The sequence below is a fragment of the Juglans microcarpa x Juglans regia genome, chromosome 3D, assembly GCF_004785595.1.
Source record: "Juglans microcarpa x Juglans regia isolate MS1-56 chromosome 3D, Jm3101_v1.0, whole genome shotgun sequence".
Lineage (NCBI taxonomy): Eukaryota > Viridiplantae > Streptophyta > Magnoliopsida > Fagales > Juglandaceae > Juglans > Juglans microcarpa x Juglans regia.
Genome location: NC_054598.1, coordinates 19,330,783 through 19,348,548, shown reverse-complemented (window position 1 = coordinate 19,348,548; position 17,766 = coordinate 19,330,783). Strand labels below are relative to the sequence as shown.

The 17,766-nt window shown below is 36.5% G+C and overlaps 1 protein-coding gene across 1 annotated transcript; it reads left to right on the top strand.

Moving 5' to 3' along the window:
• The first annotated feature begins 1,357 nt into the window (after positions 1-1,357).
• On the top strand, positions 1,358-6,313 carry LOC121255543 (protein indeterminate-domain 4, chloroplastic-like). The gene is given in 5 exon segments (XM_041155908.1): positions 1,358-1,546; positions 1,668-1,883; positions 2,267-2,482; positions 2,485-2,662; positions 4,869-6,313. Coding segments are annotated over 4 exon segments (1,761 nt in total). The 5' UTR covers positions 1,358-1,546; positions 1,668-1,729; the 3' UTR covers positions 6,082-6,313.
• The last annotated feature ends 11,453 nt before the right edge of the window (positions 6,314-17,766 follow it).

The window sequence follows — 17,766 nt, the reverse complement described above, 5'->3', positions numbered from 1 at the left end:
TAGCGGCACGCTGCTGTATTTCTCCCCCTATAATTTCCTACAAGTTTTATATTTTGAATATATCAATAAAATTAAATTCTATTCTTACCACAGTACGTAGCTACGTACGTACGTACATATCAAGATCAAGCAAGTATATATGGTGAAAAATAATTAATTAAATTCTATTACGTAATTATATATTAATTCTTGTCAGGTTTAGTGGAAGATTAGATTAGATTATTGAAAAATATTCAATTACTAGCTACGTACGTACATGATATCAAGAAGCAAGCATGGTGAAAAATAATTAGAACGAAGTTAATTAAAAGTGTTAAATCACTCTTTTTTTTAAAAAAAAAAAAAAAAACGATAGGAAATGGCCACTTTAGTAAATTAAATTATAGTTAGACTAGCGATCATTATACGAATTAAATGTTCGATACAACGTTAAATCATTCAAATGCATTTAATTATTCCACATATTGGGTCCATGCAGCTTGTTGAGAGATAGCCTATTCGATATATTCAAAATTACAATATAATTTTGAAAAAGAAATGTTTTAGTTATAAAAAGATTTTATAAAAATAAATTCACAAACTGACGTGCCAGCTTGATACGATACATTAAATTATAAAGTTACTTTTATTGTAAAGTGAATCTATCATATCATATAAAATCATGTGAATTTGTAAGTTTACTTTTGTAGGATCTTTTTGCAATTGTAGCACTTTTCATTTTATAAGCATGAAATTTTAATTTACTCCTAGGAAATCATATCATATATATCATTAAGTTAAAATATTTGAATAATTTAATAATTACGTCATTAAGTTAAAGTAGTACTTATTAAATGAGAAATAATAGGTCTAAGAATTTCTAAGTTTAATTTAAAGTACTTAATTAACAGGGTTCTTATTGTATCTTGAAGATTCGAATTTAATCTAAGAAAAATCTGAAGTTGGGAGATGGTGCATGGAAATTAAAGAACCGGAGCTAATTAAATCGATCAGTGTGTGGAAATCACGCTAGGAAGTGAGAGTGAGAAAAGATGAGAAAAGGTTGTCCTAATTGTAGCGTAAAGATTCGAATTTAGAGAAGGAGAGATGGGGAGGGTGACGCGGCCTACAGCTCAGTGGCCCCAAGCCATCGCCGCATAACGACACCTTAGGCTGCGTGAGGACTGCATGAACTGTGATACCAACATCCACACACACACACACACACACACACACACACATAATCAGCATCATCTCATGAGAGAGAGAGAGAGAGAGAGAGAGAGAGAGAGAGATGGGTATGCATATATATGGATGTCATGCATGGATGTGTTGAATATATATATATATATATATATATATATATATATAGTGGAGGAACAATACAAGTACTACTGACCTAAACAATTTTATCCTTTAAATAAACTGCAGCAAGTAAGAAGCACAAAGGTCTACAGATTGATTGTTTTCTTCTTTTTCATTTCCGGATTGTAGCTGTCCCCCTGAGATACTTTGTGCTTGGTTCTTTGTGGAAAGCTTAAGTAGTTCGAGGGCCAGAACTCAGGGGGTAAAACTCTCCTATCAATTTTGAGTCTTTGAGCTAGATTTATACTTTTTCCAAATCCTGAGAGCGGAAATGATAGCTGAAAATCTTTCTGGGTTCTGGTAATTTATTTTTATTCTTTCAGATTCACTTTGTCTTGAAGAAAGGACGCGCAAGAAAAGCAGCTGCACTTTTAGTTTCTAGAAGATGGCCGCCCCTTCCTCGTCCACATTGTATTTCGGCAAGAGAGAAGAAATTCAAAGCCAGACAACCCAGCAGCCTTCTTCTACAATCACTTCCTCAACCAGTACTCCAACCACAGCACCTCAAAAGAAAAGGAGAAACCAACCTGGAAATCCAAGCAAGTATCTGATCTTTTAGATCTGTTTATAATAATTGTGGGTTAATTAATTTCCTCGCTTTTTAACTCATTAAATATGGATATCGAAACCCTAATTAATTCTGAATTTTCAGCACAATTGAGGTTTCTCAATTAATAAGTATTTTTGGGTTTGATAATATTTATATATATATGCATGTTCCTTCTAATTTCGTTTTTCCATTGAATTGTCCAAATTATAAGCTTTGAACTTTGCCAAATGGAATTGACAAAAGTCAGCAAGATTCAGTAGTCTGGTCCTGATCCCTAGCTTATTATTATTATTATTATCTCTTACAATAAATATTTATTCGAATTTTGCAATATTTTATTGTTTATTAATGAGGCATTTTTTTCAATGACAGATCCAGATGCGGAGGTAGTAGCACTATCTCCCAAGACCCTAATGGCAACAAATAGGTTCATATGCGAGGTATGCAACAAAGGATTCCAAAGGGAGCAAAATCTACAGCTCCACAGAAGAGGACACAACCTGCCTTGGAAGCTGAAGCAGAAGAGTAAAAAAGAACCTAAACGAAAGGTTTATCTGTGCCCCGAGCCCACATGCGTGCACCATGACCCTCGAGGGCTCTCGGCGACCTCACAGGCATCAAAAAGCACTACTCTCGAAAGCATGGCGAGAAGAAGTGGAAGTGCGAGAAGTGCTCCAAGAGATATGCTGTGCAGTCAGATTGGAAAGCCCATTCGAAGACCTGTGGCACTAGAGAATACAGATGTGACTGTGGCACCCTCTTCTCAAGGTAATGATCTAATCTTATCCATGTAGCTTTGACACTAACATGATATGCAAGTAGTTTTTATACAGTAATTGATTAATCTTTCATTGTATATAGGAGTTGACATAGAGTAACTATAAAGGGTTGTTCTGGGAGATCATGTGTAGGCTAGCTAGTTAGTACTGCTAGTTAGAGTACTGTACAGATGGGAGAAAAAGGTCTAGTTATTATTATTATTATTATTATTATTATTATTATTATTATTTTTTGAAGTTTCTCATGACAGAGGCCTCAATTCTCAAAACTCTAGCGACAAGAATGAATTACAAAAGGAAGAAAACAAAAAGTTTCAGGAATCTTTCTTTAAAACATCTCTATCTCTCTTGCATAGTGTGTTTTAATTTGTGGAGGCTATGGCAGGAGGGGAGGGGAGGGGACTCCCTTCCACGTGAGAAATCTGTAAAACTGGCATGGTCTACGGGTTATTCAAAAGGGCAATGTAGGATTTTTGAGATGAAGAAAAAGCAAGCTAGGAAACTTCAACTTCAACTTCAACTTCAACTTCTTCCCTCGAAAAAACCGCCGTTCGTCCTTTTCTCGTTCACGTGTAGTAATACAATGTTAGAGAGGGTTTGTTTTCTTGTGAGTTGGATAAGTTATTGGCTTTGTGCTCTTCTAAGTTGGATACGTGTATTCAGCGACGACGAGCTCTTTGATGATCAGGTACTTCTACCCATGAAAGTTTTAGTGTCATGGGGCCAAATTAGATTCTCTCGGCTGGCCTGATCTCTCTCTCACGCACAACAGTGCGTAGTACTGGCCTGTAGTACAATTTTCCATTGGTGATGCAACCAATAATATTCCGTCATTACAATCCTTTTTCTCTTGTCCATGCAGTACTTTCCCTTTCTCTTTTAAATCTTGCTGATTTTCATTAAGAAATCCTTCTTTCAAGGAAAAATAGAGTAGTAGTACTACTGTTCAAATGAATGTTTTTTTTTTTTGTTTTGGATCTGATCGCAATCGAAAAGCAATACTTGTAGTTAATTAGGAGGATCCATTACTATATATTAATTGTGTTTTTTTTTAATTCAAATTTGAAAAATGATCCTCTTAATTTTCATCGATATAAGAGCCGGTCTTCAGAGATTCCAAATGAGTTTTTGTTTTGAATCGTCAATATTTTATAGTTTTCATGGATGATCCCGTTAAAATTCTATAGGCCAGCCTCTGGCTTTTTTTGTCTGAATTCCCGTTGTTGGGAAAGAACTGGATCACTACTTGCAATGTTTTATCACGTGCATACACTTAATAAATTGCATTTTTTTAACTTTCGTGTTAACTTATCTCGGTAAATAAAGTCATGCATGCCATTAATTCTCGTTCACCTTTCCCGTTAATTCGTTTCTTAGTCTAATGTGTCTAAGAATTGATCATCATCCATATCTCAATACTCATGTTGCTATTGATCTTCCCCTAGAAAGAAATTAAGTTTCTTATTGCATTAAGATAAATACTTTATACAAAATTAATCTCACAAACTGATATGATTTATTGTGATTTGTTAAATTGTAAAGTTACTTTTATTATAAAGTAGATATGATGGATCACATGAAATCACATCAGTTTGTAGAATTAATTTTACATGTATAATCCTTTTGTAACTGTAACACTGCTCTTGCATTAAGTCAAAACAAAATAATTCTTTGTTATGAGTACTTCACTACTATTTATGGAATGTTTTGAACTCTATTAATTTGTTTGTTAGAAGGAACCCAACAGCTAGCTTATTGGGTTTGATAGTTTGTGCAAATGTCTATAACGTTTGTGCACAGTATTTAATTAGAAGCACTCCCTAATTTCTTGTCCACACAAGTCATTTATAAGATTTCCATGATCAATTAGGAGATTAGAATTATTTAAGTATGTTTCCGTGGATATATATTCCAAGGAAACAAGCACAAATTAACAGTACCGCATATATACATAAGAGCTAGGCCTCCTTAAATTACTGTTCTTTCTAGCTAGATAGGCTTGCTTAAACGTCGTCGATCGGGACGAAAATAAAAAAGGCCTCCTCCCAGCTTTAATTTGGGTTTCTTAATTTACTCTAAAAAAGTAACCTTACTTTATCATGTCAAATTCCACTTACGTATGCTGTTACAATATTCAATGAAAAGTTGTCTTTTATTGACTTTCTTTCGTCTATATTTTAATATAACTGCTGCAGGCGAGACAGTTTCATCACTCACAGAGCCTTCTGTGATGCACTGGCTCAGGAGAGTGCAAGGCATCCAACCAGCTTAAACACCATGGGAAGTCATCATCTTTTTGGAAACAATCACATGAGCTTAGGCCTATCACAAGTGGGTTCCCAGAATCCCCCACTACACAATCCGAACCATCCATCTAGCAATATGTTACGGCTTGGCAGCTCCGGAGGTGCTGCTAAATTCGAGCACCTCATCCCTCCATCTTCTCCTTTTGGACAACCTCGGCAACCAATGCCTCCTTCATCTGCATTATTCAACATGCCGGATGCAAACCAAAGTTTTCCAAACAAACACTTGCATGGACTTATGCAGCAGCTTCCTGACCTTCAAAACAGCAGTAACAATTCCCCCCAAGCTACCAATCTCTTTAACCTCGGCTTCTTTTCTAACAATAGCAGTTCCATGGGTGGTATCAATGGAGACCATGCAAATTTATCATCTTCGGGCTTGTTAATGCAAGATCAGCTTAATAATGGCAATGGAGGTGGCGGCGGCCATGGGACAGCTCTCTTCTCTAGTGGCAACATGGGTCATAATGGTGGGTCGTGTGTCTCTTCTCTCTACGGCAGCTCAATGCATCCTGAAAACATTGACTCCCATATGTCCGCCACCGCATTGCTCCAAAAAGCTGCTCAAATTGGATCAACCTCCAGCAGCAATAATTCTTCTTTGCTAAGAAGTTTGGTTAGTTCTTCATCAAGTACTCCCACATATGACAAGCAAAATGCGTTGGCGAGTTTTGGCATCAACTTTGGCAGTGGTACTCATGGAGGAACAGATCATCAGAACCTAAGATCACACATGGAAAATGAAAGCCATCTTCAAGGATTAATGAACTCTCTTGCCAATGCGGGCTCTTCCATATTTGTAGGTGGTCACGGACAGGATAACAACTTCGGTGGATTCAATGGATCACATAGGAACACGAGTTTCAGCGGCGTGGACGAGGCGAAGTTGCACCAAAATCTGGCTCATGTGAGTTTCGGAGGGTCGGACAAATTAACTTTGGATTTTTTGGGTGTGGGAGGAATGGTAAGGAACTTGGGCGGCGGGTATTCGCAAACAGATCAACAGCAGCAACATGCGATGAATATGAGCTCTTTGGAACCCGGTTTAAGTACAGATCAGGGAAGTCATCATGAACCATTTGGAAGCACAACACTGCAATGAGCGTGCATGCATGTTTGAAGAAAACAAATAAAACAATATGCATTCCCCAGTTTGGTTCGCACGTACGACAATGTTCCGATCCTCGAATTACATGTCGGGAAAAAGATGATCTTTTTTTTTTTTTTTTTTTCTCTAGTCTTTTTGACCCTTATTAAGTTTCTATTCGATTCCTAAATATTTGTTTAGAATCGCCTTTTCTTTGATCTGGGTATAAAATATTACTGGTTTGGTCCGATTGCAATATTCAACGATGTTATTAATTATGGAAATAATATTAGGGTAATTAATTAAAGTTGGTTCCATGCCTAACAGACATGACCTCGAACGTTGCGTGCGTACATCTTTCGCTCTCGGATAATAATTCGCATAAATCCAATCACTCAGAAATTTCAGAGAAATTTCAGAGCCCTAACGTACAGATTTGTTTTGTATGTCCGCAAAACTTCAGAAATATGTAACGTAAGCCATGTTGGGAAGAATGTCAAAAAATAAAAGGACACTGATCGATGATCCTCCTCACTCTTTTGATCAGAATCTCCACATGCTGACTACATTCCAACAGAATCGACAAGAGGAAATTTTATTTCGTATTTGCTCGATTGCAATGTTCAATTAAATATATTTAATTAATGTGACAGAGAGATGTTGATATATATATATATATATATTGGGTGGTCCAAAAAAAAAAAAAAAAATCTTCCAATTGCTATAAAGAATTCGGAGAGAATTATTCTCCTTTCTCTCTCTCTTGTCAATAGATGTGCGTATATGTGTGTCTATATATATATGAGTACTAGTGCTATATATAAATATAATTTTACGTACAATATATTCAAATCCTGCAGTTTTTTTTGCTTTTTGCGGCAAAGCCCCTTGTGGCAATAAGATAGTTTTGTTGTAGGATCAGCATGTATGATTATATGCATAAAATTACAAGTAATAATAGTATTGGTATATATATATATATATTATTATAAAAAAATTATTTATTTATCACTAATTAATCTAAGGAAGAAATTAGCTTTACTATTACAGATGGTTTGTTTTGTTAATTTAATTATTATTATTATTTTGAAGAATCTATCTTAACCGCGGACTGATAGTTGTTGTCATATACTCTGCACCAACCAGAGTATGCAGAAAAGCAGATAGCATTGCTTTTTATGGTAATTATTAGAAGCTCATGTGGCAATTTTTGTCGCGACTGCTGTCTTTTTTCCTTCCTTTAGGGAATCATCAGTCCGTGACAGTGAAATTATACATCATTTTTGCTTTCAAAATCCAACTATACCGTCCATGGCAGCTAGCTAGCTATATTCATTCATTATTTCTTTTGGTTTTATTTTTGTTAGGGGCTCATGATATTGAGTTTCAGACACATGAAGTTTTTTTTTTTTTTTTTTTTTTTTTTTTCCAGAAGAAAAAATTTGGATTTCAAATAATTAAGAGTATCATGCTAGAGTATATGTTTTAAATTTTAATTTAAAAATCTTCTGTATATCTCAATGATACTTGACCAGGGCATTAATTAAGTAAGAGAGATACATATATAAAATAGATTATATAATATTTATTGTTATCCGTATAAATATTTTGGACAACATTAAATTATGAGTAATATATAAATGATGTGGCTACGCCCCTTATGAATTTTATTAAATTTTTTAGAATCTTTTAAATAGAAATCTGTTAAAATCTGATTTATATTGAGATTTTCTTAAGTGGTTAGTTTGATTAATTTTAAAAGTTTTCTAAATTAATTAGTTTTAGATTTTTTTTGGAATTTTGTGAAAAATGACTTTGGCTTTTTTTTATATTGCACTTAAATCTAGGCAAATGATAATTAAACGGAAGTTTTTGTTGGATTTTTTTTTTTTTTTTGACTACGTATAAAAGCTGTTTGGAATGAAGTTGAAAATTTATTGACTCTTATATATATATATATATATATATATATATATATATATATATATATATATATAAATAAAGAGAACATTTTAAGTAGCCAAACATTTTAAGTAGCCAAACATGTAGTGAAAGAATGGTAAAACTTCGGGACTAAATAAATAGTTAGAAAAATTATCAACTTGCCTCTCTCGCCCTCTCCCTTTTTTCTTTAGAGCGCCCTCTCAAAAACCCAAACTAGAGGGGGGTTGGAGCTTCGGCTCCTCTCTTCACCCTCCCTCTTCTCTCCTCTCTCTTTTCTCTAGTTTTGTTCCTTAATTTTTCTTAGTTTTATTTGTTTTTCGTTTAAAGTAGGGTGAAATGCCAATCTATTGTTCTTCAGAGCCTGACGACCACTAAGCGCCCCACCATAAGATTCTCAAAGCGTCAATTCTTCATACAGGCGAAGAATCTAGTCAAACGGAGCGGCAAGTGAGCCACACGCGGTCCAAAGTGCCTGTGTGACAGCCACACACCACCGCAAGGGGAGCTCTATCGTCTCCACTCGCAACATTTCTGCGACCAAGGTAATCAGTTTCTTCAGATTTGATTGTCTGTCATACTACCAGGGTGGCGCGTGTCCCTCACGTGCCATCACAGTTTCTGTGTTTGCTTTTTTGATTTCCTCTAAAGTTGAAAATGTGGATCTACAACTTTTCGAGCTGTATTTCGCTATTTTCTCATGTATCATTTATGTTTTTCTATTATTTCCTTTATTTAGTCTCTTGGACACTTTGTTTATAGAGTGAAAGTCCTCTCCTCCTCCGGAGGGTAGGGTTTAAAATCTCTACTTTAGGCAGAGTGTAGTCTCTCAGACTGTTTGTCTGTAGAGAGTTATAGAAGTTATGACCATACCAGTCACAAAAGAATTTGTGTACTGGCGGAGCCTCAACCGTGTTTACTTGGCTTGTAATATGTAATTTTTTCTGTATGTATCAGTCACAGATGTAACTTCAATTTCATAAATGAATGAAGTCTATTTCCTATAAAAAAAAATAATAACGTGCTATATTTCAACTCCATATGATCACATAGAGTGTAGTTTAATTATTTAGCCTTGATTTCGCTCTTTGTTCTCCTAAATCCCATTCCAAGGCATTTTTTTTTTTTTTTTGGCTTTTTAGGGTCTAGTTGCATGCATGAGTACTCTTATCTTTCTTGAATATCTTTATCATGTACTCTTGTTGTGGCCTTTCACTCATGAAATTTAAACATGCACTACATACAGAAGGGTGATTTCATATATATATATATATATATAGGAAAATACTATAGACACAAAGGAATCCCATAAGCAAACCTCACACACTGATATGGCACATTGCTAGTGTACCACGTCTCTACTTCTTTTTTTTTCTCTTTCTTTCTCCCCTCCCCCCGTGTCGCCACCCCTGCCCTCTCCCTTTGCCCTCTCTGCGTCGGCAATGGTGGTCAGGGACCACCTCAGGGTGTGCAGAAGACACCGACGCAGTCTATGCAGCACCAACGGCTTGGAGCTCACGGGAGCTCATCGTACACGTTGGTGGCCGCAGACCACATTTCACACACTGTGTGCATGGTCGACCGCGCGCCACTAGGTGGCTAAGGTGGCGGGATTTGAACCAATCAGCTAAGATCCTGGGAACACCCCTAGAGGGCAAACAACGCGGCGAGGAGGGAAGGGGGGAGAAAGAGAGAGGGAAAGGAAGAGGAGGGGAGGCACAGGGGGAGAGAGAGAGAGAGAGAGAGAGAGTAAAAATAAAAGAAGGGAGACGTGGCACACTATGTGTGGGATCCCTTTGTGTATCTAGCAACACTTACCAATGCTCGTACGGCTACTAATTTGTAAATTATTATGAATATGCATTAGGTCTTGATAATAACATATACATAAATAATTAAGGGGCACTCTTGGGGGAAAAAAGTTCTAGGAATTATTATTTTTTGGATAATATTAAAGAGTCTATTAATAAGCAAAAACCATATATACGATCAAATTAAACTAATATTGAGCCATATCCCTGTAGATAATTATATAACATTAATAATGGGGGATCAAAGGGCAACTCATTGGTATATCGATCTCTAGCTAGCAAGGAAAACAAAGTATTAGAGGATATATCAATCATGTGTGGTGCCATGAGACTAGTAATTAATGGTATTAATTAATTAATTAGATGCAACCTCTAATAAAAACACTGCATGTGAGGCCTATCACCAAAACGACCTAGCCTGTATTAAGTTAGTGATTGATTTTCAGAGGAAACTTGGAACCCATGACCAAATTCCAATTGATGGTTCTTTAATTCCACATTACTCCTACCAACTTAAGGCAATTAGCTGCTCTTCCTGCACCATGAATATATACCAAATTCTAGCTTAAAAGGGACATGAGATCAATCAATATATAACAGACTATATATATGATGCGATGCACAGATCAATTCTAATACCAACGGATGCAATGCATAGATTAGTTTTGATACCAACAAAAATGGGCATATGGATTTAGGATCGATGCCTAGAAGCAACCGATCGGTAGAAACATTATTGCCTCACAAAAATTAAACAACTCTTCTAAAATCTTAAAGAAACCCAGTGTTATGAAAAAGAAGTAAAATAAAACAAAACAAGAAATCAATCACACGGTACAAAAATTACGTGGTTTGGCAACGTGCCTACATCCACGGAATTGCAGAGGATTTTATTATTCTGAAGAATGTCAAAGTACAATGTGGGGCGAAATTACAATGCTCATAACTGGCCATACTATTCATAATAAACATATATATGGGTTTACACGGTAAAAGCCCTAATTTTTTAATTATTATTTTATTCGCTCGAGCTTGAGGCTATCTTTGTTTGATGTTCTCTCAAGCAATATGTCGAGTGAGTATCGATCAAACTCTCTACTTAAGTTTCGCTCGAGTGACCTATCATGCGAACGTCGAGCAAACTTTCTGTCTGGCATTTCAGAAGTCACAAACCAGGTCAAAAAGATTTTCCAGGGGCTTTGCCCCTAGACTCCACCAAACAATCATGATGAATCCTTGTCAAGTCAGGTCATCAAACCGGACTGCCACAAGAATGAATAAGGCTCCACAAACCCAACATCCAGTACTATAATATCGTAAAGGACAAGGAAAAACCCTCTCATATAGTATTTTCATTCTAAAATCAGAATAATAATAATAATAATAATCATTTCTTCTCTAAACATATGTGATGCCCTAGGCCCTACTTGAGATTTTGGAGAAAGGCGAAGACATCAGGATGCACACCACATGAGCAAACACCCATTGCATTTTGTGGAACATTATGTGCTCGTATGCCCAGCATACACTTATAAGATAAATCCAAGGAAAATGTTTATAATTCAAATCGAAACTAAAGAAAGCAACAGTACCAGAGAAATGTACTTAATTCACCAAAATAAAATTCATAAGTCACACCATTACCACCACTATTATAATATTACAGACGATATGTTTGTTTGTCTCTTAGCTCAAATAAACATCAGAATACTACAATATAATAGTAACTTAAATCGGGGACAAAACCCCATACCCTTTGGGCCACACTGGTTTCCCTTCTCGTCTCCTACATTTGCATCGAAAGCTATATGACCGACTTCGCTCCAACTTCGACTTTAAAAATATGCATTATTTATATATTGATCATATATGCTCATATAAAAAGTCTAAAACTTATGTAGCTAAATTCAAGAATATTAATAAACTAATAATCAATGTGATAATTACTAAAAAATTATATTAATAGACTAATAATCAATTACACGTACACACTACATATCATAATATCACTATCATACATATTATATATATTAGGGTAGATGAAACTTGACTAGCTAATAGTGAGTTATGTACCATGTATAATGTATATATTGTAATACTATTAATTTATTATCTAAATTCTAATATAGTAGTATGTAACTAGATTCTAATGCAATATTTTGATTGTATTTGAGTGGCTGGTTGTGTTTCCTATTGTAATTTATTCGGGAGTGAATGATTGGATGATGAACATTGCCATTGGACCATAATCGCTCTTGGTTGCTGTGACACCCCGACTCTCACGTACAAAAAAACAAGGGAATCGTGACGTCAGGATGATGACAACACGGTCACGCATCCCAACGATAGTGTCAAGTGTGTGTACATGTAACATTGTACAGTAAACAACGTAGCGGATAATATAAATAAGTTTACTAAGTACCAAAATTTTAAATACAAATATTCAAAACAAATCATCCTTAAAAAGTTATACAGTCATCCCAAAATATATTACAAGACAAATACATAAATAACTGATAAAAATAAATCTCGATAAACAGGAGCAATCCCAGATCACTCCACCAACGGAGCCAAACTTAAGGCTCGTCATCCTTACTTGCATCAAAATCTGCGATACCATAAAATGGTACCATAGGTAAGTATAAACCAAATAACCACGAGATAAAAATATATTAATGCAACCAACATGCATGCATATGATGAAATATGCATCAAATCCAAAATATCATTTTCTCCGAAAATGGATATTTTCCAACACACACCAAAATTCCATTTTGGCTCAAAATCAATAATCCGTCATTTTCACAGAAAATGACCCAAGTCAATAAAATATCATTTTTCCTGAAAATGAATCACATAAAATCCTTTTATTCAACACACGCTATTTTTCCAGAAAACAGCCCATTAATCCATTAACCAATGCATCATGATCTCCCCTAGGGATCATCCGCACGTCCTGACTTCGTAGCGATGCTCAGTTCCGCGCCTAGCGCGTTCGTGGCCAAGCACCCACTATCCAACGAGCAATGCCCAGTTTCGCGCCCAGCGCGTTCGTGGCCAAGCATCCTCTAGCCCTCGCTAGCAGAAGGGCCACGGAGTCGGCACGAGACCATCTCGTCCTATCCCGTTGTCGCCCAGTGACAACCCAGGGGACGTCACTTAGTATATTCCGCTCCCGAGTGACCAGAGGAGCTCCACCAAGATAATACCCTATCTCGGCTTAGGGTCGTGATACACACGCACCCAAAATCTTTTAACACATGAAAACCCAGTTTTCATGAAACACATGAACATGAATGCATGTACACGAAAACCCAGTTTCTTTTACAAACATGATCATGCGTGCAATATGCCATGTACATGAACAACACCAAAACCAACAACCAACAATTCACAATACCAACCAAACACACAACTTCGTCCACAATCCATCCGACTCACGAACTCCTCGGACTCAGTCCGGCATGTCCAACCAGATCACAATAATATGAGTTAGTGCAAAAATATATTTAAATCACGATAGTTCTTTGGAAAAATACTTACAGTGCTATATAATAATTTCTGAAGGATCATGGAGTTGCAAAATGTGGCGACACAGCAACGTAACAGTGTAAAATACACTATGACCGTAGGTCTCAAAAACTCACTTTTGAACGAAGACAATCCAAGACCCAAAATTGATAGGGTAGGGCTTAGGGATGTCGGTGAAGCCAGTGGTGGTTTGTCGTGGGTGGTGGCCCAAAGAGTGGTTTTAGGCAAAAAATGTCCAAATCGGAAATTGAGATAGATAGGCTTCACCGGTAACGGATCGGAGCTGGGGTTGGGTCCATTGGGTTGCTATGAGGTCGAGGATAAAGTGGTGAAGAAATGGTGGCCGGAGGTGGCGCGACGGCGGCGCGCGTGCTCAAGGAACGTCGCGGCTTTAAACTGTGCGTGGAGGAGAACGCCAGCGAGATAGGGGCTGCGATTGACGGGAAGTGGTCGCCGGCCGGTGAGGGAGCGAATGAGAGGGGCGGTGAGGGCCACGGCGGCGCGGCAGCAGTGGGCTAGGAGAAGAGGAGAAACGGACGGAGAAGAGAGGGAGGGCTGGTCGCGCGCGGGAGAGGAAGCAGGGGAAGAAAGAAAAAAGAAAGGAAAAGAAGAAAAGCAAAAAGTGAGGAAAGAGAAAATGGAGGGAAAGAAATGAGGTACAATCTTCACATCTTGAGTTACAAAAATGATCTAACGGAAACGATTTTAAAACAGCAAATCAATTAAAATAATTTAAACGTAATGATACAATGAAAATAAAATAATTAAATCCAACAATCAATTAATTTAAAATAAAGAACAATTTAAATGCATCACAATAATAAATATTAAGAAAACATAACAAATTAATTTTTACAATTTAAAGATTATAAAATAAACCAACCTGCATCAAGAATTGTGAGGCCCATGAGAGGCAGATCATTTCATTACCCTAGTTCGTGCTTGCTTGGGTCTCACTCACCTTGCCCACTCGACGAGTCCTTCCCTTGCTCTCGAGGTGACGAATTCTTTCAAAGGGTATTGTCCTCACAAAACATGACCATGAATTGCTTTTATATAAGCATGCAATCAAAGAATTTAAAATAAAATATAACTTTAAACACGAATCCTAATCAAACTTAGAAGACAAACTCTTAGTACCACTCTAGATATAGGCTAATCCATTAAAACAAAACTCTTAAACATAAAATAATTGAAAATAATATTTATATTGTCCAACTATAATGCACCGTACCTAGATGTGTCGGAGAATTACTACTTGTTACCTAAAATCATCTTCTTACAATACAAATATAATTTCCAAATGATCCATAAACATAAATTCATCTTTTTTAACTAAACATATATAGAATCCCCTACAAGGTTATCAATGAAATAATCCAATAAGATAAATTAATAACTCCACAAATTCTCCATAATAATATCAATCTTCTAATAAATTAGATCAACATAAGGAAAATATCTTCTAATAATTACAGCACCCTTAGGTACTAAATAAACAATCCTTAGCTAAATCCTATCCATACTTTCTAATCTTGATTCTCAGCTAAATCATCAAGATTCTTTAAAAAATAGTGTGGAGAAAAGGGGTGAGCTATCAATAATTTAGTAAGTAGAAAATATATACTAGTATGTGAATATGACCATTTTCACAGAGTTCAGAATGTAGAACAAAAACATGTTCTTAAAATATCGGAGCGATAGTTCAAAATGTTCATATTTCAAAGTCCTTTGGCATAGCATAAGTGAACATCATCTTCATATCATATCAGAACATCATATCAGAGCAGATGCTATGTTTAACCCCTATGGTAGGGTTCTACCATCCCCGATGGCCAAATCGGGCAAAGACAAAAGTGAATCTTCCCTTTATCATTTTTAAAGTCCCGAGTGTGCATACAACAAATACCATATAGAAAACCACTTTGTTTCCGAAATGGGTAGAAATAGAAAAGTTGGTACCAACTCAAACAAAGGCCACCGTTTTACACTCGTGGTAAGGTCAGAGTAGAGCAGAAACAAAGCCAGATACATAATCAGAATGTCATGCCAAAGGTTTTCGGAGGCCACATCATATCAAAACAGAGTAGTGAACAGAATCATATCATCTTCATATAATCAAAACAGATTCAGGGTATTTTCACATAATCATGCAAAAATTTTCAGATTTCATATTTGCTCTTTTTATACAACTAAAAACTGAATACCAAAATTTTGCTCATATCTACACCAGTCATGACAGAAAATACTTTTCGCTTTTATACAAATTTCATGAGTAATACAAAACAAATAACTGAGATTATTTCAAATTTTTTTTCAAAACAAAACATGCATATTTTTCACAAATCAACCTTAGTCCATTTATTTTTTTATACAAAATCTAATATAAAAATCCCGCTTACCTAACTTTTCAACTTTTCTGAAAAATCCCCTCAACTCTATTAAGCAAAAATGATCGTTATCTAGACATAATTGAATATACTATAAATTAATACCATTAAATCCACACATCTAAAATAAACAACACAACTAAACAACTCCACGACAATAAATCTTAAGGTTCCAATTCTTCTAACCCAGTTACTACTCATCTCCAATCCACAAACTAACTTCCTGACCCTCACCCATTAGAGACATTCACACTTATCCCATCACTGTTCCCAACATTCAATCACAATACAAACTACAAATTTTATTCCAACACTTCGCACGACACACCAACCACATAACAATTACCTATTTTATCTCAACATTTCACAAGGCACAACAACCACATCATAAATACACATTTTATCCTAACATTTCATAGGGGCCCTCGACCACTACACAGATTAACAACCAGTGCTACAAATCAATCCCAGCACTTCACATAATTATTTATTTCACAACCATAGTGCCCAATTCTTAATTTATCAAATTCCAACTACATTGGCATAAACATCCTCACAACAAAGATATAGAAAATTATACCACCAATTATGAGGTTGCAACATGGTGATTGATGGCATTGCGTGTGGGGTGGCAGCAGCTGAAGGAGGTGGATTTTGAGCGTTAACAGAGGCATTGGAGAATTTTACCGGCATCGGCAAGAGGGATATGGTGGCGATGTGGCTTGGCCAATGTTGTGTGGTAGCTAACTGTGGCTTGTGCACAAACAAAGAGATTTAACAATGAGAGGAACATTAATTATATATAGAGGGTGAACTAAAACCATGATGGTGAGGCTACAGTTGGCGATGAAAAGATCAAAGGAAGTTGATTGAAACGAAAATCACGAAATAAAAGGGTTAGGGAAATAGAGAGAAGATTTGAGTGGAAATGAGGTTTACCGGTTTGGCTTCATAGTCGGATGGTATAGAGATAAAAACTACAGTGCTGGAAGGTGACGACGCAATAAAAAAAAATGAACAACCATGCCAAATCCAAAAGAAAGAACTTGATATATATATATATATAGAGAGAGAGAGAGAGAGAGAGAGAGAGAGAGAGAGATGCTTACCATTGTCCAATGAATTTCGACAAGGGGAGCTTGATTGCAGCACCAAATCTAAGGAGGAGGTGGAGGCAAAGGCAGTTGGACAGTGAGAGAGAGAGAGAGAGAGAGAGAGAGAGAGGTGTTGTTGGGCAGAGGAAGAACAAAGGGGTAAAGGGACGAACAGAATACTTGTCGGCATGAAGGGGATTGATTGACGACTGGGAGAAGGGAGTTGAGCGATCTTTGGGAGCTAGAGAGAATTCCTCAAGGAGTGGCGTGAGCTGGGGAGGACGGAAGACAAGAAATAGGAAGAAAAGAAAAACTGTATGGGAAAGGGGAAACCGTTGAGGAGAGGGAAGGAAAAGAGGGAGCAGAGAAAGAGGGGTCTAACCTCAAAACGATATCGTTTTGGCGAGTGGGCTGGGCCCCTGCGAGCTTGGGCCTAGGTGTTATAGTGTTCGTGTATGCAACGATTCCTAACCCATTCCCATGGGTGAAATCTAGATCAAAATGATTGTAATGTCTCAAGAGAAGGCTCGAGCCACATCTGAGCCATATTCTAAAAGTAGTACTCAATAGTACAATTAATGTCCTACTGGAATTATTATAAAGAGAAAGAATTTTGCCATTCCAAGCAATTTGAAATCTTAGACACCACCTATACTCATCAATAAGTATGGGGTGTCACAAGGATCCCTAACCCCAGCTCACGAGAGTCAATAGTGGGTAACTATCAAGAAGAAAAGTGCAAGATAAGTTTAACGATTCATGCGAAGGACATGCTACATGCTTTTTTTTTTAATTTTTATTTATATATATATGCATGAATACTTTTAAGAAAACCTAGGTTTATATAAGTAAACTGTATGATGTATTGTTTAGGTTCTTAAACCACTGAGTCAAAAAGAATGAGGAAGATGAGAAGTCAGATCTCTTTACTAA